The 24,264-nt window shown below is 39.2% G+C and overlaps 1 protein-coding gene across 4 annotated transcripts in view; it reads right to left on the bottom strand.

Moving 5' to 3' along the window:
- The window catches only part of Micu3 (mitochondrial calcium uptake family member 3), an 88,277-nt gene that overhangs the window by 41,928 nt on the left and 22,085 nt on the right, over positions 1–24,264 (bottom strand). For all 4 annotated transcript variants that reach the window (XM_052752068.1, XM_052752064.1, XM_052752070.1 and 1 more), the window contains exons 2-3: positions 9,849–10,002; positions 5,769–5,800 (exon numbers count right to left, since the gene is read on the bottom strand). In XM_052752068.1, the coding sequence (XP_052608028.1) occupies positions 5,769–5,800; positions 9,849–10,002 (186 nt within the window). The remainder of the gene's footprint in view (positions 1–5,768; positions 5,801–9,848; positions 10,003–24,264) is intronic.

Below are 24,264 nucleotides of genomic sequence, written 5' to 3'. Positions count from 1 at the left end.
TACTATTAATCTTTATCAATCTTATTAAAATGAATCACTTGTTTTCATTCCTGTCACCTCTTTTTTATTTCTTTTTCAAAACCATTCTAAGTATTTTAGAGTCCTTACTGAAATGTTTCAAAAAGTGAAAATTAAAATCAATTTATTGAATCTGTTGAAATTATATTAGAGTAAGACTAATATTAACAACAATTTATACATAAATTTGGATATAAGTATTATTATAAATAGTTCAGTACCCATGAACATGATACTATATCTATTCCCTTCCTTGAAAGACATTTTAAAAATGTTGTACATACTCCATAAAGTACATGTAGTGGTTTGAATGCAAATGGGCCCCATAGACAAATCTTTGAATACTTGGGCTCTAGTATATACTTGGTGGCTGTTTGGGGAGGATTAGGAGATATGGCCTTGCTGGAAGAGGTATGTCACTGGGAATCAGCTTTGAGGCTTTCAGATCAAGATGTAAGCTCTCAGCTATTCCTGCTGCTATGACTTTACTCTGCCATCATGGTGTCCAATCCTTTGAAACCACAAACCCACTTAAACACTTTCTTTTGTAAGGGGCCTTGATCCTGGGGTTTTGTCACATCAACAGAAAAGTAACTAAGATAGAAGTTGGAGTAAGGGAGTGGGCTGTTGCTGTGACATACCTGGCCATGTGGTTTTGGATGAATATGGAAGACTTCGGGGTTTTGGACTAGTAAAGTGGTTGAATACTATAAACAGGGCTTAATGGACCATCCTACTAGGAGCCTGGGACACAGTCCTGAGAGCTATGTGGACTGTGGAGGCCCAGCTCAAGAGACTTTAGAGGGAAGCAAGGGCTTTAACAGCAACTGAACTAGAGGCCATTCTTGTGCTGTTGTGGGAAAGAATGTGGCTGCTTTCTGCCCTTGTCCTAAGAATTTTCCTAAGGCTAAGTTAAAAAGCAATGGACTAATTTCTTTGGCAGAGGAGATTTCAAGACAGTCTGATATTGACTCTATCACATGGTTATTTATAATTACTATGCAGGTCTACAATGAAAAAGCACATGTGGAACAAAAGAAATATGAAGTGTACAGTTGGAAGAGAAAAATAACATCAAGAAATTTAATGATAAAGTCAAGGCTTGTGCTGAAAGAGATAAAACTGAAGCGAGGCCTGACTGAAAATAGAATATAGAGAGTGGTATCCTCAAGGGGAGGTCGCAAGTAGCTATCAACTTGTGAAGGGGAAAGGCCGAAGGGATTCGACCTCCTAAAAATCAACAACAAAGGAAAGCTGCTGCAAATCTGATTCAAGAAGGCTCCATCCCAGTGGGCAGCTGAACCCGGCAGCCTCAGCCACATGGTTCTGGCTTTAAAGGGGTTATGCAATCTTCTTCCACGAAAAAGGAGAACGGCTGAGGCCAGGCACTGCATGAAGGTCCTGAAGGCCACATTGTGTGAAGCTGTAAAAGTGAAGTCTGGATTGTGCTGAAATCTCCAAGATGTTAGAGGTGCTGGAGACATGAGAGAGCTTCTGCGGAGAGCCATCAACAGGGAGTGAAACCATCCCAAGAGCAAAGCTGGAAGGGCAGAGCCGCTTCAGCCCTCTGACACCAGACACAAAACTACAGGATTTGGAGTTTGCCCTTCTGTCTTCAGTCTTGCTTCGGTCCAGAATTCCCTCACTATGCTGCAATGCCTCCCTTATGGAATGGCAATCATATTCTGTGCCACTGTATGTTGGAAGTATGTAATTTGCTTTTGATTTTGTAGGTGTTATATACTTTTTTTATTTTTTATTTTTTGGTTTTTTGAGACAGGGTTTCTCTGTGTAGTTTGGTGCCTGTCCTGGAGCTCACTCTGTAGACGAGGCTGGCCTCAAAATCACAGAGATTCGCCTGCCTCTGCCTTCTGAGTGCTGGGATTAAAGGTGTGTGCCACTACCGCCCAGCTCGATTTTGTAGGTGTTAAAATTAAGAAATTGCCTTGAGTCTCAGAAGAGATGTTAGACTTTGGACTTTAAATTGGTGTTGAAACTGAAAGACTATGAGGACTTCTGATGTTGCACTAAATTCATTTTGCAATATGATATGGCCACCAGAGGTCATGGGGGCCAAGAAGTAGAATTTGGTGGTTTTAATGAGAATGGCCCCAGAGTATAATATGTTTCTTGTTGATGGCTGTTTAGGGGGCTTTAAAAGGTGTGGGCGGCCTTATCACATCCCTGACTTCAAAAGCTCTACTATAGAGCTATAGTAATAAAAACAGCTTGGTATTGGCATAAAAACAGACATGTGGATCAATGGAATCAAATTGAAGACCCTGACATTAATTCACATACTTATGAATACCTGATTTTGGACAAAGAACCAAAACTTGGAAAAAAGAAACTATCTTCAACAAATGGTGCTGGCATAACTGGATGTCAACATGTAGAAGATTGCAAATAGGTCCATATCTATCACCATGCACAAAACTCAAATCTAAGTGGTTCAAAGACCTCAACATAAATCCAGCTACACTGAAATTGATAGAAGAGAAAGCAGTAAGTAGCCTTGAATTCAGTGGTACAGGGGACCATTTTCTAAATATAACACCAGTAGCACAGACAATGGGAGCAAATGATTAATAAATGGGACCTCCTGAAAATGAGAAGCTTCTGTAAGGCAAAGGACAGTAAATGAGACAAAACAACAGCCACTCTGGAAATCAGTATGGCGGTTTCTCAGAAAATTGGGAATCAATCTACCTCAAGACCCAACAATACCACTCTTGGGCATATACCCAAAGGATGCACAATCATAACCCGAGGACACTTGCTTAACTATGTTCATAGTACATTATTTGTAATAGCCAGAATCTGGAAACAAACTAGATGACCCTCAACTGAAGAATGGATAAAGAAAATGTGGTACATTTACATAATGGAGTATTACTCAGCTGTAAAAAGAAATGACATCATGAAATTTTCAGGCAAACGGATCAAACTAGAAAAAAATCATCCTGAGTGAGGTAACCCAGACCCAGAAAGACAAGCATGGTATGTACTTACTCATAAATGAATATTACATGTAAAGCAAAGGATAACCAGGCTACAGTCCACAACCCCGGAGAAACTAGGTAACATGGAGGACTCTAAGAGGGACTCACATGAATCACCTTGGGAGGGGGTAAACTGGGAAGAGGGGAGAGGGGTAGGGATGGGGATGAGAACATGAGGGAATGGGGGGAGGTACTAGAGGGAGGGACAGAAAAGAAGAGCAATGAAAGAGCCATCTTGATAGAGGGAGCCATTAAGGGGTTAGGGAGAAACCTGGTGCTAGGAAGAATTCACAAGGATGACCCCAGCTAAGACTCCTAGCAATAGTGGAGAGGATGCCTGAACTGGCCTTCCTCTATAATCATATTGGTGACTACCCTAATTGTCATTATAGAGCCTTCATCTAGTGACTGATGGAAGTAAATGTGGAGATCCACAACCAAGCACTGGGCTGAGCTCCTGGAGTCCAGTCAAAGAGAGGTAGAAGGGATTATATGAGCAGTGGGTGGGGGTTTAGGATCATGATGGGGAAACCCAGAGACAGCTGACCTGAGCTAGTGGAAGTTCAGGGACTCTGGACTGAAGGCTGGGGAACCCGCAGGGGACCAAACTAGGCTCTCTGAATGTGGGTGACAGCTGTGTGGCTTGGTCTGTTTGTGGGGCCCCTGGCAGTGGGACCAAGATCTATCTCTAGTGCATGAACTGGCTTTTTGGAGCCCATTCCCTATGGTTGAATACCTTGCTCAGCCTTGATGCAGCAGGGAGGGGCTTGGTCCTGCCTTCAACATCATGTGCCAGACTTTGTTGACTTCCCATGGGAGGCCTTACCCTCTCTGAAGAGTGAATGGGGGTGGTGGGGGTGGGGAGGAGGGAATGGGAAGAGTGTAGGGAAGGAGAACTGTGGTTGGTATTTAAAATGAAAAAATTTTAAGAAATTATAACAACAAAAACAAAAAACAAACAAACCAAAAAAAGAAGAAGGTGTGGCCTTGCTGGAGGAAGTATGTCACTGTGGGTGAGATATGAGGTTTCCAAGACTTGTTCCATTTTGAGCTAGCTCTCTACTTCCTATTTTTGGATCAAGGTGAGGGCTCTCAGCTGTTTCTGCTGCCATATCTTCGACCTGCCATCTTGAACCACAACCTCAAGGAAATCATTTCTTTTTTTTTTTTTGGTTTTTCGAGACAGGGTTTCTCTGTGTAGCTTTGCGCCTTTCCTGGAACTCGCTTGGGAGACCAGGCTGGCCTCGAACTCACAGAGATCCGCCTGGCTCTGCCTCCCAAGTGCTGGGATTAAAGGCGTGCGCCACCACCGCCCGGCGGTTTCTATCCTAAGTTGCTTTAGTGCTTTGTCACAGAAATAGAAAAGCAGCTAAGATGGTACACTTTTAAGTACGTGATAGATTTTGTTGCTATTGTGAAATGTATCTTAATGCAGTTTTTATAGTTGTCATTATTAATTTAAAATTGAATATCAGCCTGTTATTAACTTTGATTTATTTATTTTTATATAGAGTAGTAACCTGCAAAACTTTCATTGGATATGATTTTTAATTGTATTATTGCCACTACTGTCGTCCTTACAATGCCTCCTCTCCACTCTTACCCTCCCCCTTCTCCTCGACATACTATATACTATGGCCCTAATGCAGTACCTAAGAACCTGGCTACTTTGGAGACAGGTCCTTCAAAAATATCACTGTTATCATATGAGATCCCCCTAAATTATTAGAGGAAAGACCAAGTGGAAACAGAGTGAGAAGACGGCCAGAGAAAAGGGGAAAATCCTCAGAATAAACCAACCTGCTAGTGCCCTGACTTTAAGTTTCTAGTTTGAAGAACTATGAAATGATAAATGCAGTTTCAGTCGCTAGGCTGTGGTACTTTATCAGGGCAGTCTAGAATTCTCAGCTAATGAGGTATGTCTCTTTGCTAGCTCTCTTGCTATGATAGCATGTACCTTTATCTTACATTTAACTGTGAAGAGAATGTTTCTGAAGTTTCACAAGGAAGCATTTATTTGCCTTTTACTAGTTAAGGAAGTTAAAAGTAGCTAAGTTAAAAGCAGACACTCATTAGTATATTAGAAGCCACTTTGAGGCCCTTCCTGATGTTTCTACTGTCTGAATTTTATGTTAATTTTTCCCTTGGTATTGCCAACTGTGGATGAATCCTTTAATAGTGTAGTCTCCTTTTCCCAGTTTTGAATTCTGTCTGAATGGAGTTATATTTTTTGAAAATGTATTAGGTCTATTACTCATGTGCTTGTTTTTTAAAGCATGATGAGTAGTCTACGGACTTCTGAACCCTCTTCTGTATGTAACTGAAGATTTCTCTAGGTATGAACACAGATGTGAAATGACCTAGTTATAAAGTATATTAAGTTGGATTTTGCTAGGTACATGTGAATGTACTGTTGTAGAATTTAACCTCAGGCATGGACCAGTTGGGTAAAGAGTCTATACAGCTTCAATTTAGCAGAAATGATAATTGTTTCTAAACAAGGAAGACTAATTTACACTCACACATGACAATTAACCTCTATCTTCACTAGCACATGGAATTGCCAACCTTTACTTACTGACACTATGAAGACTAAAAAATACCACCATTATGTGATTTCAATTTGTAAAACACACACACATACATATAAACATATAATTATATATAATCAGATAATGTGCATGTGTGCCTACACGTGTGTATCATGTGTGTACATGCATATGTTGTATACCAAGAGCTTTAACTTACCTGTTTAGAAAGTGACTTCCACGTTTTAGCAACTAAAATAAATATAAAATAATTAGATAATATTGTATGTAATGTCTATCCATATTTAGTAACCATATATAACCATAACTCAAAATCAAGCTTTTATGTTCAAAAGGCATAAGTTTTTTACCCTCAATATTTGAATCTAAGATAGGATCTTTTCATGGTATCTACTTGTTTAAAATACTGTAACTTATAATAAGTAAAATCAGTGTCACAGGATTTTTTTTCCCCATAACTGGGTTATGGGTGGGCCTTTCTGGATCCGTGTTAAGTTAAGCTACTTAATGTTAAATATTTTATGGGACTTGAAGGACAAATAATGATAATTATAAAATATTCATGCTGGAATCAGATGAGTGAGCATTTGTGGAAGTAATTCATCAGTGAAGGTCTGTCCAGGATAAAAATGATAGTGGCAAAGAGAAGAGGAGCTAACAGAGAGCTGGGAAAGTTCTTATCCAATTTACATTCTCCCTTCTGTATATGGCTGTTCTAGAAGTAGTTTGGAGACACAAGTGTAGTAGCTGAATAAAATACCATTTTCTTTGTCATGTCGATGATCTCAGTTTAAACAGTAAATACATGGACAGATGCACAGCCCAAATTGTTGCTTCTTTTGTTCAGATTCTGACATTGTAAATGGCTAAGAATATCTCCAGGTTGGTAGGAATTAAGTTCTACAGTATACCATCATTAGGAAAACTGGTGGACTATCAGTAATTGTTTCTACATAGCAAATCTGTATAATTAAAAATATACCAAATCTAAAGTTATACAGAAGGCACATTGCTATGCAACTCTCTTTTTAAGGCAATATACTAACTCATCTTGAGATTAAAGGTGAAAATATACTTTTATAAATTTTGAAACTAATTTTTCTTGGAGATCAATTCTCTTCTATTTTATAATAAATCTTTCTTTTACCTAGGTAGTATATATGAATAGAGATCAAGCACAGAAATCACAGGATTTACATGTAACCTTACCTATGCTACTGTACACATAATTCTGCATGGTTCCTTTTAGTAAGAAGAACAATGAAATAACAGTTCGGAAAGAGTGTAAGAAAAAATACATAAAACTAAAACTACATGGACATGTTCTTATGCAATGTTCAGAAGCTATTTATCCAACGAGGAAGTTAGATTTACTCTTGAGTTTGTGGTTTCATGAGATTTCCAGAGTAGATTATTCACAAAAGACATATTCATTCTGCAGGAAATGTACCATGTTTAATATTATTAGCTGTTAAAAAAATAAAGACTAAAGAACCATTAAGATAAGTCTTCAAAGGGTGTTCTGACTTTCTAAATTCCTTTATCATAAGAAATCACTGAGTATATAAATATAACAGGTGGAGGGAGGCATTAAATTTATAGTAGATTTAATATTAGAAGTATTTTATTTCTCAAGTTATAGGCTGATGTTAATCATATCTGTGATATATTTTTGTGTCTGAATTAATAATGTATTTTTAAACATATAAACTAAAATGGTTCTTGATGCTATAGGAAAATAACTACATATTCTAATCCTAGAAGGGAAATTTACCTTTTAAACTCTACTTTAAAGGGAAAAATAAGAAAAAATAATTTCCAAAGAAGTTACCAATAACAATGTGGTATATTTTACAATTAGCATTTGTGCTACAATTACTAAGTAAATACTTAAATGCATTTTCTTATTGAATGTCATCATAAAATTATATCAGAGATGTTAAAAATCTTAATTATGAATTCAAGTGATCACAATGATGATGACAGATCCAACACTGGTTCTAGTCTACTAGCCACACACATGTATTCTCAAAAAATTCTTTATGAGGTTACTCCAAATTAAAGAATAACTCACATTATACCATGTTAATTAAGTCAAAGGGCTATACATCTTATCTTAGCCTTATAATTACTATTTAAAGAGCCCTACTTAATTTTCAGCTTTTTCTCCCCTACGCATTTCCAAAGTGGCTACTGTAAATACACCACTACTGTCTTGATTGTGTGTTTTTCTCAGGCCTTTCTTTCCCTCTAGTCAAAACCAAATTCTACTTTTAAAATTTTGGGGGATTTAAAATCTTGCATGATCAAGCCTCTACCTCAAATTCCAATGCAGCTGCATTTCCTTTCCCTGTCAGAGCCGAGCATCTGGACTAGATACTTGCCAGTCACTGCCTTCAGTTCCTCCTCTGTATTCCTCTGCATCCTAGCGTTTGTCCTCGTCAATTCCCTGAAATCCTCAGCAACCTTCATATTGCTAAGTCTAGAATCTACTCTATCCTCGTCTAACTGACTTCTCAGCAGTGTTCCACTCACTGGACCACCCCAACCATTTCCTTTGGCCTCCATGACGGTACCAGTCTAAGTTGGGTTTTGTTTGTTTTTTTCTTGTGTCTCTGGATAGTGCTCTTGAGGCCTACCCTTTGCTAGCATTTGTATATCCATCTTTGGAAGTGTAAGAGTTCCTCAAGGATTGGTCCCCTGTCATGTAAAATAGTATAGTATTTCTCTGGACAACTTCAACATACATAGCATTAACTACAAATCATGTACAGACAAATCCCAAATGTTCAGACCTCTCCCTGATCTTCACTGTTGAGAATTCAAAGCATCTAAAGTCAATTCATTGAGGGTTGTGATGAAACTCAGCAGAAAAGCACTTGTGCAGCATATACAAAGCCCTGGATCTAATGTCCAGCACTGAGGGGTTAGAAAGAATTAAAAGCTAGTTTGCACAAGTTTATCAAATTATTGAAAAAATTTTAAAGTTTGGTTTTGCTCTGGAGGAAAATGGCTATAACTGCTCTAGTCTAAATTATCATATATTTTTATGAGAAATTGAAGCAAATATTAGCCAGTTTATTTGGTGCATTAATTTTTAGTTAGTTATCTTTCAGTGAGCTGAAACTAGATAAATCCAACTTTTACATATTTGATACATCTCAAATACATCAGTCAAAAATTCAGTGACTTTTTTTTCCTTCTCAATCTCATTCTTACCAGCCAGCCATCCAGTTAATCTAGCCCAAATCCCTTCATTCTAGAGAATCTTTCAATACCATCTTTGGAGAGTTTGAAAGCCTGAACTACCACTAGCAAGTTGTGACAATGTAAAAAGAGAATGCCCAAGGTCAGAAGGAAATAGTCTTCCCTCTCCTAACCACCTGTTATCTGTGAAGTGGATTTTCTTTATACACTTCATTGAAAAGAACATATTAAAATTGGTTGGATATAAAAGTGTATACAAGAATCTTGCTACTTTTTTTTTTTAGTTTTTTTTCAAGATAGGGTTTCTCTGTGTAGTTTTGGTGCCTGTCCTAGATCTCGCTTTGTACACCAGGCTGGCCTCGAACTCACAGAGCTCCACCTGGCTCTGCCTCCCGAGTGCTGGGATTAAAGGCATGCGCCACCACCGCCCAACAAGAATCTTGCTACTTTTTTTATTAAGTCAGTAATAAAGCATTTCCAAAAACTGTGCAGCTGTCCAAATGTTTGAAAACCACTCCTTTAACATATGGAAAAGTGGGACAGAATTAGCCCATCTTTATACTTCAGGAGCTAAGCCAAATGTAGAAGACAGAAAAGTAGAATTCTTGAGCAAGGCTAACTTCAATGCCAGTCCTCTAAATTACTTTACTCATTTTGGATACAAGAAATAAAAGGTAGAACATTAATCTCTTATAAGAATATCTAAAAGAAGGTGGTGTTGAAGTTCAATATACAAGGAAGTGACTCAAAATTTCTGCAGTTTTAGACATAATAAAGGTTTATAAGAAATATCAGTCTGCAAACATTGCATAACACAATGAATTCTGAGTTGTCACACTGCTTTTGTTATGTATTCTAAAATATGTATACTACCCCATATTTTTACAAACTAGAGATTCTTCTCTTCAAAGTTCATTTTTATTGTCATCTACTTAACCTGACCAGAACTGCTTAGTATCCATTACTTTTACCACCATCTTTGGAAGTCTTTGAAAATTATCACGATACTATTAATATATTTTAAATTATTATGAAAGTAAAATTATAAAGGCAATTTAAAATCTTTACTTACATTTGGGTTCATCTGTTGTAACAGCCAAAATAAAATCATATGGAGTCATGAATAACTGTCCTTCACATTCTATAGATGCAAATAAACGAAATCGTCTCTCTCGAGATGTAGCATAGAGGTCCAAATCTTCAGTAACAGCTCTGCCAGTAGCAACCTATGGTCAAGAGAGCAGGAAAATATTAACTTGGAGGAACACCACCACCTTTAAGAAGATGGATGCTTTTAAACTATTAAAAGTCAATTGCTCAAGTAAATGTAAAAGAGTGAAAACTTCCTTTTATAACCTCAATCCCTTCATAAAACCTCAATCTCTTCATAAGGAAAATGTTTACAGTAATAAAATGAATTGATGTTTGAAGGATCCTACCACAGAGTTGCTAAGGGATTGAGGAGTTTTAAACTACCATCCATCAGGTTTAGTCGGAGAGAACATTACATATCCAGTGGCATTGGGACACCAGTCCTTGCTGAGTGCTTAGTGTGTGCTCCATGATCTTGTCTATGTTTTTTCTAGGGAGAAACCAGTGCCTTCAGGGTTGTTGCTTATGGCTGTGACTATCACTACAGAAGCCTTGGGACAGTGATGTTTGAGGGTTAGAGCTGAGATCATAATCTAGAACAAAGTACAGTTCTAGCAGAATGCAGCATCAATGGTATTTCTGAATTTTGCATAGAGTCAAAATGAATACGATTAGCAGGTACTTGTACATAGGCATTCGGAGAGTCCTCTACTTCCCTCAAGGCCTTTCTTTGTGGACAGAAGCACAAGGCTTGAAAATATTTAACAGTATCTACAAAGGATACTTTAGGATAAATTTCTACAACTGACTGGTCAAACTGTCTCTTAGATACTAGCAAGTTGCCTTGAAGAAATTTATTTATGTGATTATAAATTAAGTTTTTACATGTTAAAAACATATTTATATTAGAAATAAATCTTCCTTAGAATGAGAAGATTATCTGTCTTTACTTTTTGTCCATGAAGTTATTTATTATTTTTATATATTTTATAATTAACTTGATTTCACATATCAGCCACAGATTCCCTCGTCCTCCCTCCTCCCACTCCCCAGCCTTCCCCCCCAATCCACCCTCCATTCCCACCTCTTCTAAGGCAAGGTCTCCCCTGGGGAGTCATCCCAGCCTGGTAGACTCAACCGAGGCAGGTCCAGTCCCCTCCTCCCTACACCAAGGCTAAGCAAAGTGTCCCAGCATAGGTCCCAGGCTCCAAAACGCCAGCCCATGCACCAAGGACAGGTCCTGGCTCCACTGCCTGGGGGCCTCCCAAACAGTTCAAGCTAATCTACTGTCCCACTTATCCAGAGGGCCTGGTCCAGTTCCAAGGGGGCTCCTCAGCCATTGGTTCACAGTTCATGCGTTTCCACAAGTTTGGCTATTTGTCCCTGTGCTTTTTCCTATCATGGTCTCAATAATTCTTGCTCATACAATCCCTCCTCTCTCTCGCCGATTGGGCTCCCGGAGCTCCACCTGGGGCTCGGCCGTGGATCTCTGCATCTGCTTCCATCAGACACTGGATGAGAGTTCTATCATGACAGCCAGGGTGTTTGGCCACCCAATCACCAGGGCAGGAAAGCTCAGGCTTTCTCTAGACCATTGCCAGTAGTCTACAGTGGATGTAACTTTGTGGATTTCTGGGGACCTCTCTAGCACTCTGCTTTTTCCTATTCCCTTGGGGTCTTCATTCATCACGGTATCTCCCTCCCCATTCTCCCCTCTGCTCCTGATCCAGCTGGTACCTCCCTCTCCCCTAAGTGCTCTTTCTCCTGACCCTTGCCCTCCATTACCCCCCTCTATCCTCAGTAGATCTCATCCATTTCTTTGTCATTGAGCAATCCCTGCTGTGGGATGTTCTGTATGGCAAATGTGTTGCTGATTAGTCAATAAATAAAACACTGATTGGCCATTGGCTAGGCAGGAAGTGTAGGCGGGACAAGGAGGAGAATAAAGCTGGGAAGTGGAAGGCTGAGTCAGAGACACTGCCAGCCGCCACAATGAGAAACAGCATGTGAAGATGCCGGTAAGCCACGAGCCATGTGGCAAGGTATAGATTAATGGAAATGGATTAATTTAAGCTGTAAGAATAGTTAGCAAGAAGCCTGTCACAGCCATACAGTTTGTAACCAATATAAGTCTCTGTGTTTACTTGGTCGGGTCTGAGCGGCTGTGGGACTGGCAGGTGAGAAAGATTTGTCCCATTGTGGGCCAGGCAGGAAAACTCCAGCTACAAATCCCTGTGTCTTTCTCAGGGTCCTCTTTACTAGGTAGCCTCCCTGGAGTTGTGAGTTGCAGTCTGGTTATCCTTTGCTTTACATCTAGTATCCACTTATGATTGAGTACATACCATGTTTGTCTCTCTGAGTCTGGGTTACCTCACTCAGGATGATTTTTTTTCTAGTTCCATCCATTTGCCTGCAAACCTCATGATGTCATTGTTTTTCTCTGCTGAGTAGTACTCCATTGTGTATATGTACATTTTCTTTATCCATTCTTCAGTTGAAGGGCATCTATGTTGTTTCCAGGTTCTGGCTATGACAAATAATGCTGCTATGAACATAGTTGAGCATGTGTCCTTGGGGTATGATTGAGCATTCCTTGGGTATATGCCCAAGGGTGGCTGGGTCTTGAGGGAGGCTGATTTCCAATTTTCTAAGAAAGCGCCATACTGATTTCCAAAGTGGCTGTACAAGTTTGCATTCCCACCAACAGTGGAGGAGTGTTCCCCTTGCTCCACATCCTCTCCAACATAAGCTGTCTTCAGCGTTTTTGATCTTAGCCATTCTGATGAGTGTAAGATGGTATCTCAGAGTCATTTTGATTTGCATTTCCCTGATGACTAAAGGATGTTGAGCAATTCCTTAAATGTATTTCAGCCATTTGAGCTTCCTCTGTTGAGAATTCTCTTTTCAGTTCTATAGCCCATTTTTAAATTGAACTGTTGGGTTTTTGATTGCTTTTGGTAAGATTACCATTTTTACTATGTTAATCCTACCTATCCATGAGCATGGGAGATCTTTCCATTTTCTGACATCTTCTTCAATTTCTTTCTTCAGGGACTTAAAGTTCTTGTCAGGTAGGTCCTTCATTTGTTTAGCCAAATCCTTATCCAAACTAACCAAAAGGCAGAGAGAGAGCATCCAAATTAACAAAATCAGAAATGAAAAGGCAGACATAACAACAGACACTGAGGAAATCCAGAGAATAATCAGGTCATACTTAGAAAACCTGTACTGCACAAAATTGGAAAATGTAAAAGAAATGGACAATTTTCTGGATAGGTACCACAACCAAAATTTCAAGACAAGATTATAAACAATTTAAATAGACCTATAACCCCTAAGGAAATAAAAGCAGTCATAAAAAGTCTCCCAATGAAAAAAAGCCCAGGGCCAGATGGTTTCAGCACAGAATTCTACCAGAATTTCAAAGAGCTAATACCAATACTCCTCAAATTGTTCCACACAATAGAAACAAAAGGAACAATGCCAAATTCTTTTAGTGAGGCTATAATTACCCTGATACCCATACCACACAAAGACACAACTAAGAAAGAGAATTACAGACCAATCTCCTTCATGAACATCAATGCAAAAATACTCAATAAAATACTGGCAAACCGAATCCAAGAACACATCAGAAAAATCATCCATGATCAAGTAGGCTTCATCCCAGAGATGCAGGGATGGTTCAACATACGAAAATCTGTAAATGTAATCCACCATATAAACAAGTTGAAAGAAAAAACCACACGACCATCTCTTTAGATGCTGAAAAAGCCTTAGACAAAATCCAACACCCCTTAATGATAAAAGTCTTGGAGAGACCAAGGATACAAGGAACATACCTAAACATAATAAAGGCAATATACAGCAAGCCAACAGCCAACATTAAACTAAAAGGAGAGAAACTCAAAGTGATTCTACTAAAATCAGGAACAAGACAAGGCTGTCCACTCTCTCCATATCTATTCAGTATCGTACTTGAAGTTCTAGCTAGAGCAATAAGACAACAAAAGGAGATCAAGGGGATACAAATTGGAAAGGAAGAAGTCCAACTTTCACTATTTGTAGATGATAGGATAGTACACATGTGACCCCCAAAATTCTACCAGAGAACTCCTACAGCTGATAAACACCTTCAGTAATGTGGCAGGATACAAGATTAACTAAAAAAAAAAAATCAGTAGCCCTCCTATATACAAATGATAAACAGGCTGAAAAAGAAATCAGAGAAACATCACACTTTACAACAGCCACAAACAACATAAAATATCTTGGAGTAACTCTAACCAAATAAGTGAAAGACTTGTATGACAAGAACTTTAAGTCTTTAAGGAAAGAAACTGAAGAAGATATCAGATAATGGAAAGATCTCCCATGGTCTTGGATAGGTAAGATCAACATAGTAAAAATGTCAATCTTACGAAAAACAATCTACAGATTCAATATAATCTCCATCAAAATTCCAACACAATTCTTCATAGACCTTGAAAGAACAATACTCAATTTCATAGGGAAAAACAAAAAACCGAGGAGAGCCAAAACAATCCTGTACAATAAAGGAACTTCTGGAGGTTTGTGGAGGCTCACAAAGGTTTCATAGTGAGATCTGAGCTTGCTTTACCCAGCAGGGCTGCATTAGAGGATTGTTTGACGATGTTTGTAGTTACCAGGTGATTGGAAAGGTCTGTACTTGGCGGTGCTAGGATGAGGTCTTTTGCTCTACCCATTGGTGTGCCTATAAAAAGCCCTTTAGAAGATACTGGAGAGGCCGGTGGATTATGATCCAGGCCCTCCTGAGGCTATCCTGTGTTTCTATCTGTCTCTCTCCCCTCTATCTCTCTATCTAAATATTTCTCCCTCCTCCCTCCTCAAGAGTACCCTGGGGAAAAAGTAAAATTGGGCCTCCCACAGAGAAATGGAGAGCCCCCCTCCCCATAGATGGTCCAAGAATAGGCACCAGGTACTTAGTGAAAGGAGGGTTGGGGGCCCCATAAAAAGCAGTTTGGCATGTCTAGTTTTGTAGTATAATGAAGATGGGGGTATTCTATTTTCAGGAGTATAGATAAAGTAAGGTGGCTGAAAGAAATGCCGAAGTGAAAAGTTAGGCAGCAGCGAGTATCTCTATCTAGGTTTCTTTCTTTTTCTTTCTCTCTTAATTTCTATCTATAAAAACTAGGAAAAAAGTGTAAGGTAGGAATATAGTGTAAAAAGAAACTTAAGATAAGGTACGATATAGGAATATAATGTAGAAAAAGCTTTGGGTAAGACAGTAAAGCAACAAGACAGTGGAGCTGTGTTCTTGGGACTATGAATGCAGATTCCTGGGGGAAGAATGGAAGTCATGAAAAAAATACTCTGAAAGAAAATGGGCAGAAAAAGATCTCTGTGGATAGCTTAGCTTTAAGCCCTGAGTGGCAGGAAAAAAAATTTTTTTTCCGAGGTGGACAAGAATGTGACCAAATCCTCTGCTCTATTGCGACTGGATAAAAATGCTTGCTGATAAATCGTACTATCAGAGTTGGTTTCCTCTTGGCAAAAGCAGGGTATAGGGAATAGTCTTGGGAAAAACCTAGTAATCTCTCACTAAAAAACTGAAAGCTTTTCAGGTCTTTCCTTCTCAGAGTTCTTTTCTTCTTGTAAGGGCAAAAATTAGATTCACCTGGAAATAACATCTATCAGAATGGGAAAATCACCTGTAATGGCCCTAGAAAAAACAGAAAAAAAAAAAAAAAAAAAAAAAAACCTCTTGAAACATGGCAAATCCTCTCTGCTATTCCTATCTCCCCTACAAGCCATTATTAGAAAAACAGCAGCCAGAGTCCCCTGCGGCCAGAGCTGATGCCCAAGAGAGTGCAGGCAAAAAGCCAAGCAGGGACAGCTTCTCCCTAGGGTGGAGCCCCAGCAGAGGTGGTGCAGGACATGGGGAGGGGCTGCTGGCATGGAGGAAGCAGTGGAGGCTTTGGGATCCTCCCTACAATAAAAAAAAGCAGCTATAGGTGTGGTTGTTGTGGGGACACTTGGTTGGTCCCGGATTCAGGAAAAGAGCATGGTGCTCTTAGTGTAGGTCCTGAGCTGTGGCAGTAGCATCAGTGACTCTGCATCTTGGGGGAGGAGGCTAGCAGGGACAAAGAAGTTCTATCTGGGGGAAAAAAAAATTCACTGATCTGGTGAGGTGGGAGAGTGAAGCACTAAGAAGTTTTCACTTCTGGTAACAAGCATATGTCTGAGTGCACATGGACATGTGTGATCTGTTCTGGGGATGGTGTCAGGTAAAAAGCTTAATCTTGATTCAAAAACCTCCCATGATAAAAGAGCAGAAACTTGATTTTGACCATGTGAACAAAACCAGGACCGCTATTGGCTGCAGCTGAGTTTTCTCCCAGACCCCGAAAGGCACCCTGGGAAATGCAGTTCGTAAGGTAGCATGGGAAATACACTTTGTAACAGCGTGACAGTATAGAGAAAGGTAGCTTGTGAAATATAGTTGGTAAAAAGCCAGGTGGCATGGAAAGCAGGCTCAGAAAAAAAATGCAGATAGACTGAGACAAAAGCTTTCATTCCCCGTAACAGAGTAATAAGATGCCCAGGAAAATATCGAGCAAATGCATGTTTTAATTCATTTTAAACAGCTTAAGGAGTTAAAAATGCCACGTTTACCACAAGCCTTGTTAGCCTTACCTCCTGAAAACAAGAAATAGGTGAAAGCTTGTCTGTCAGGAGGCAATTAAAATGCTAAAGCTGTTTGTCAACAAGCCACTTTTAAACCTTTTAGAAAGCAAGGAAAAAATGGTCTGAACACCAGAAAATTGCTTGTGTGTGCAAAAAACTTATGGTCTAATAAAAATCTATCAAAGACCAGACATCCTTGAAAGAGCTCATGGCAATCTTAAGATACAGCTTCAAAAAATTAAGAAGGGGGAAATTGTACCTTTAGTTACAAAATGAAGCTTGCTGGCTACCCACAGGAATCTCATATCAAAGCTGACCATGAACTCTGAACTACAGAAATGAAGCAGTTTTGAGTTCACCTACAATTTTAACTGCAGTAACTCATGATTTGGGAACTCTCTGTCTTGTTGAAAGAAAATATAACAGTTCTGTTAAGAAAGTCTTTCTAGATGTGTGCTAAAGTTTGTAAAATAGTCCCATAGAGTTTCCTTTTGAACATAAATTTGTAAAAAGTATAAATATGTTTAGTGATATTCATGTTACTTGTAAATATGTTGAATGTAAATTTGTAAAAAGTGTAAATGGAGTTTCCTTTTGAATATAAGTTTGTAAAAAGTGTAAATATGATATTCATGCCACTTATAAATATGTAAAAAGTGTAAATATTGAATGTAAGTTTAAAAAGTGTAAATATGTATATTAATGTTCATACTAGAATTGTTTTTATTATTCCATCAATATCTGACTAGTCTGGACAAATTAGGTAACATTAATTTTTAAATAATAAACCAAATCAATCCAATTAGAAGCATCTTGAAGTTTTTATTACTCCTTTACCTTAAGATATACTTGAACACTTTTTTTTTTTTTTTTTTTTTGGTTTTTCGAGACAGGGTTTCTCTGTGTAGCTTTGCGCCTTTCCTGGAACTCACTTGGTAGTCCAGGCTGGCCTCGAACTCACAGAGATCCGCCTGGCTCTGCCTCCCGAGTGCTGGGATTAAAGGCGTGCGCCACCACCGCCCGGCACTTGAACACTTTTTAGGATAGCTCAAAATATAATTTTATGGTCTCAATGGCCCCTGGAAAACTTAAATGAAGGTGTCATAATTAGGGGAGCTTTTCTGTCTTCTTCCTAAAAGTTTCCACTCCTCCTCTGTTTCTGTTTAGAAAGGGGTAGGCCTCCCACAATCAAGTTAGTTTATACAGAAATTCTACTGCTGTGATAGGAACACAAGTATATATAAGCTACTTAAACAGCTGAAAGTGTCTTTATAATTATCATGGGCTTTTGTTTACTTGAGTTGATACTTTGAAGTGTTTTGAAATGACTGTTTTTTTTTCCTGGGAATCAAAATAGTCTCTTGAAATTTTTTATTGAACATCTATTAGGAGAGAGTTTTGATTTAGAAAAGGGCTGGGTGCAGCTAACACTGCTGTAATCACCTTAGACCCATTCAAAAAAGAATATTCCATCTTTATTATTCTCTACTCCTTTACTGAGAGGTGTGGCAACTATGGAGATTGCTGTGGTTGTTTGCAAGCTCTTAGGAGCAACCTGGTTCAGAGCTGAATTAAGCTCTGTACGCCTTCTTGCCAGAGGCTGGTAGCCAAAGACAGGCAACTTTCTTCTTGATAGCTTCCTGAATGTATGTATGTAAAATTAATCAAGAAGGATGACCTAATACAGGCACAGTCTATCTCAAGAGCCTAGAGTACCCTTTATTATATCAAGAGTGGGGAGTTGTGGAGGCCCACAAAGGTTTCATAGTGAGATCTGAGCTTGCTTTACCCAGCAGGGCTTCACTGGAGGATTGCTTGACCACATGTGTGATTACCAGGCGATTGGAAAGGTCTGCATTTGGCTGTGCTAGGGGGAGGTCTTCTGTTCCACACATTGGCATTCCTACAAAAGGCCCTTTAGAAGATACTGAACAGGCTGGTGGATTATGATCCAGGCCCTCCTGAGGCTATCCTGTGTTTCTGTTTCTCTCCCCTCTATCCTTCTATTTAAATATTTCTCCCTCCTCCCTCCTCAAGAGTACCCTGGGGAAAAAGTAGGAGTGGGCCTCCCACAGAGAAATGGGTAGGCTCCCCCAACAGAAGTATCACCACCTCTGACCTCACGCTCTACTATAGAGCTATAGTATAAAACCACTTGGTATTAGCATAAAAACAGACACGTGGATCAATGGAATCAAATTGAAGATCCTGACATAAATCCACACACCTATGAACACCTGATTTTTGACAAAGAAGCTAAAATTATACAATGGAAAAAGGAAAGCATCTTCAACAAATGGTGCTAGAATAACTGGATGTCAACATGTAGAAGAATTCAAATAGATCCATATCTAATCCCATACACAAAACTCAAGTCCAAATGGATCAAAGACCTCAACATAAATCCAGTTACACTGAACTTGACAGAAGAAAAAGTGGGAAGTAGCCTCGAATGCATTGTCACAGGAGACCACTTCCTAAATATAACACTATTAGCAATGACACTGAGAGCAACAATTAATAAATGGGACCTCCTGAAACTGAGCAGCTTCTGTAAGGCAAAGGACACAGTCAACAAGACAAAATAGTAGCCTACAGAATGGGAAAAGATCTTCACTTACCCCACATCTGACATAGGGGTGATCTCCAAAATATATAAAGAACTCAAGAAACTAGATATCAAAATACCAAATAATCCAATTTTAAAATGGTGTACATTGCTAAACAGAGAATTCTCAACAGAAGAATCTAAAATGGCTGGAAGACATTTAAGGAATTGTTTGTAGCTGATGTTTTCTCTGGTCCTGTCCAACCCCATGGACCCCACAGTCACTTATAAAATAATCACTCAGAAGCTTACATTAATTAAAACTGCTCAGCCTTTAGCTCAGGGCTACCACTGACAAGCTCTTACACTTAAACTCAATCCATTTCTGTTCAACTATATGTTGCCACGTGTTCCATGGCTTTCCCTGTGTGCCATTACATGCTGTTCTCTGGATGGCAGGCTGGTGTCTCCTGACTCAGTCCTTCTCTTCCCAGAATTCTACTTGCCTGCTTATCCCACCTATACTTCCTGTCTGGCTACTGGTCAATCAGCATTTTATTAAACCAGTGTACAAAAACATTATCCCACAACAATTGTTCAACATCTTTAGTCATCAGGGAAATGCAAATCAAAATGACACTGAGACACCATCTTACACCTGCCAGAATGACTAAGATCCAAACCACTGATGACAGTTTATGTTGGAGAGGATATGGAGCAAGGGGAACATTCTTTCATTGTTAGTGGGAGTGCAAACTTATACAACCACTCTGGAAATCAGTATGGTGGTTTATCAGGAAATTAGGAATCAATCTACCTCAAGACTCAGCAATACCACTACTGGGCATATACCTAAAAGATGCTCAATCATACCACAAGGTTACTTGCTCAACCATGTTCACAGCAGTATTATTTGTAATATCCAGAACCTGGAAGCAATGTAGATGCCCCTCAACCAAAGAATGGATAAAGAAAATGTGGTACATTTACACAATGGAGTATTACTCAGCAGTTAAAAAACAATAATGACATCATGAAGTTTGTAGGCAAATGGATGGAATTAGAAAGAATCATCCTTAGTAGATGTGAGATGACTCATCCCTAACAGACCTGGGGGCCAGCTGGCCCAAACCAGTAATAAGAAACTTTCCGAGAGCCAACCTGGGTCTGCCTAAGGGCCTTAGCAATAGCAGCTGAGACATAATCTGGAGATGACCTGGACCAATGAGAGGCAGCCATGTCATACCAGCAGATGCATATTCATCAGACCCTCCCCCAGGGTGGGGTGGAGGGTATATAAGCCTTGCCTCTTCCTGAATAAACTGAGCTTGTTGTTTCAAGTTGGGAAGTCTGTGTCATTGACTCTGTGCCTACTTGCCCCCTCCCCCAAAAGGAACACCAGCACAGGACCCTGCCACAATGAGGTAACCCAGACCCAGAAAGACAAACACAATATGTACTGACTCTTAAATGGATATTATATACAAAGCAAAGAATAACCAGTCTACAATCCACAACCCCAGAGAAGGTAGATAAAAAGGAAGACCCTAAGAGGGACACACATGGAGGGCCCCAAGAAGGGAAAATAGTTAAGATTTCCTGGGTAAACTGGGGGTGGGTGTAGAAAGGAAGGATGGGGGATGGGAATGGGAGGGACTGAGATGGCCGTGTGTAGGGAGGGACAGAAAAGGAGAGTAATGAAAGAGATATCTTGGTAGAGGTAACCATTGGGGGTTAGGGAGAAACCTGGTGCTAGGGAAATTCCCAGGAATCCACAAGAATGACACCAGCTAAGACTCCTAGCAATAGTGGAGAAGGTGCCTGACTTTACCTTCCCCTACAGTCAGATTAGTGACTACCCTAATTGTCATCACATAACCTACATCCAGTAACTGATGGAAATAGATGTAGTAATCCACAACCAAGCACTGGGTTGAGCTCTGAGACTTCAGCTGAAGTGATGGAGGAGGGACCACAGGAGCAAGTGAAGTTAAGATCATGATGGGGAAAACCACAGAGACAGCTGACCCAAGCTGGTGGGAGCTTGGGGACTCTGGCCTGTTAGCTGGGGAACATGCATTGGACTGAACTAGGCCCTCTGAATGTGGGTGACAATTATGTGGCTAGATCTGTTTGGGGAGTTGCTGGCAGTGGGACCAGGACTTATCCCAGGTGCATGAAATGGCTTTTTGGAACACATTCCCTATGGTGGAATACCTTGCTCAGCCTTGACACAGGGAGGATGGGCTTGATCCTGCCTCAACTTACTATGTCAGACTTTATTAACTCCCCAAGGGAGGCCTTACCCTCTCTAAGGAGTGGATCAGGGGTGGGATCGGGGGAGGTAGGGTGGTGGGACAAGGGGAGGGAGAGGGAAACTCGGATTGGTATGTAAAATGAAATAACTTTTAAAAAATAAATTAAAAAATCAAAAGTAACAAGAACAAATGGATTATGTATAACTTTACCAGTTTATATATCAGGAAATTCTGAAGAAGAATTTAGATTTTTTAAATTTGAATGAATATTGGGTGTTCAGACATAGGGAAACAGCTAGTTGGACAAAAAGACAAATATGGATATAACTTGGAAAGGATACAGAAGCAGCTTCACAAAGGGACTTAGAATCTGTATAGAGGATGGAAAACCAGAACAGGACAGCTGAAGAAGATGGAGCATATGGCTTAACTGGCATAGTCCCCAGGAAGTATAAGATCAAGCTCTGGATCTCAGCTAGGGTACAGGTGGCACTCAGAGGTTAAGTAGCATGCAAACTGCTGCAGTCCACCCTTTAGAGATGAGTAAATCAAGCCAGGAGAGCAGTCTGGGTCAGGAAGAAGAAATTTAGTCCTTGAAAAATTAACATAAGGTCATTGGGGTACAAGGTAGGAATTTAGGAACTTTCTTTAGATATAAAATTTGAACCAAGTCACAGGGATCAGTCCCATCAACAATGTTTAAATGGCCTTATGAGCAATTAACTCACTCCTTATGTATTTCTACTGGTCTTAGTGTTTGTGGTGAAGTTAGAACTACAGGTGGACAGTTAGGTGAACTTTCATACTAGGAGAATATAGTAGACTACTCAATCTGACAAAGTTAATTATCTTCATTAAAAAAAAGTCATCTCCTTTCCCAATGATAAGGGCCCTTTTCACTTGTCTATTTTGTCAATTAGTCTCAATTTTTCAAATGTAATAATCAGCTCAAATACAATGGAAGAGAGTTAATTTCTCTATTATCTATGGATCCAGGAAGAATATTCTTGGACTAGGGTTGGACGTAGGCTCAAGGAACTCTGCTTCATGCAGCAATTCATAGACCGAGTGTAATGGTGACTGCCACAAGACACCAAAGAGAGGGTGAAAGAATGGCAAAAAGTTCATGTGGGAAGTACTTATGGTCAGACTAGGAGAGGTATAATCTGCCTCACCACTGAGCTGAAGAGAGTTTAGTCACTTGGCCACACAAGTTTTTGAGATGCTGGCAAATGAAAAATGAACTATTCCCTAACTACTACAGAGGAAGAGAAGAGACCATGGCTAACAGTTTACACTCTGTGTCACACTACCTTTTGGAACATCAAGTGCTCATGTGTTGGAACACAGTCCAAGAATGAAGTCATATGAGGAGAATTCTGCGTGCTTATGAGAAAACTCCAAGAAAACAAGACAAGAATCTTGTGACCTCAGTTTCTTCAAAACATGGAATTGTTCTTGGAATGTGCTTCTGTGCCTGTCCCAGGTGTAATGGATTGAAGTGAGTTTACTTCAGTTTACTATTCATTACATCTGGCTATTGTTATTTGTTCATATGCCTCCAAAGAAAAACATGGTTTTTACCACATTCAGCTTGTGCTTGTGATTGTACATTTTACTCAGGTGACTTTCCTTAACCCTCAGAGTATAAATTGCCCGATACTCTGAATAAAGTTGGCTATGGCATGAGACTTTAGTCTATCTCGTTTTTTTTTTAGGTCCTGCTCTCCCAGGTTCACACCACCAAGTAGAGAGGTAAACACTAGTGTAATATAAAGGATGAGAGAGAAAAATACTAAAATTATGCATGTAAGAGTGATTGAGACTACTAACACATAATCCAAAACTGAGGTATTAAAATGTCTATGAGAGGTAACATCTAAATTGTCTTTATCAGTTTGCAGGTACACAAAGGTGCAGTGATTAATTCTGGCTGACAGTCTACATGCACATTTATCACCATACAAGCATTGTCTCTCTGAAAGTCTTCAATGCAGCCATCTTCAATTTGAAATGTAATGTTTGTACTTGCCTATTTTTGAGCTTTGTATTTCCAAATTTGTCAAAATGCTTCTGTAACTCTTTTTCCCCCATAAACACTGCCCTATGATAACCCCGCATGTTAAGATCCTCATGTTTTGTTTTTCACTCATAAGAGATGAACATATACTTTTTGTTCTTTTTCCAGAAACCGATGTATGTATCTAGAGGAAGGTGAAGAGTAATTACCATTACTGACCTATAATTTATAAAAAGTAATTTCAACTAACTATAGGTGAGCAGATCATGATCTTTACATTTTACTCTCTAATTAGAAATGGAGGTATTCCTAAACTAAATCTGGTGACAAGTTACTATAGTTAAAATATCAACCAAAGTAACTATAATTCTAACTTTAAAATTCTAAAAGCTAAACTTCTTTCATCATTGTTAGCAAATTTCATTCTGAAAATAAACTATCATCAAATTTCAAAATAATGAAATAACACATGAATAATTTTGACAAATATTACAAATTAAATGTAATACAACTAGAATTTTGTGGCTTTACATGGAAATATTCTAATCAGACATTGGAAAAATCTTATAGCACTATTTTTTTTTAACAAAACAGGAAAATACTGACACCATACACTTATGGGAAGGCATTGCCAAAGTACTTTAAAAATCTTGGCAGTTTTGAAATATGGTCTGAGGAAGTTCAGGCTTCTTGTACAGTTAAGGATGATAATGACCTTCTGACACCCCTGTTTCCACTTCCCAAGTTCTGGGATTACAGACATGCACCACCACATCTGATTTCATGTGGTGCTTGGATTTGAACCAAGAGCCTCATCTATGATAGGCAAGTGTTCTACCAATTTGGCTTGCTAGACCCAAAGGATTTTTACATGTAGCAATTTCGTTAATCAACTGGAAAA

This window comes from Peromyscus californicus, unplaced genomic scaffold, assembly GCF_007827085.1.
Source record: "Peromyscus californicus insignis strain IS unplaced genomic scaffold, ASM782708v3 Scaffold_23__1_contigs__length_62951481, whole genome shotgun sequence".
Classification (NCBI taxonomy): domain Eukaryota; kingdom Metazoa; phylum Chordata; class Mammalia; order Rodentia; family Cricetidae; genus Peromyscus; species Peromyscus californicus.
This window is presented reverse-complemented; position numbering and strand designations above follow the sequence as displayed.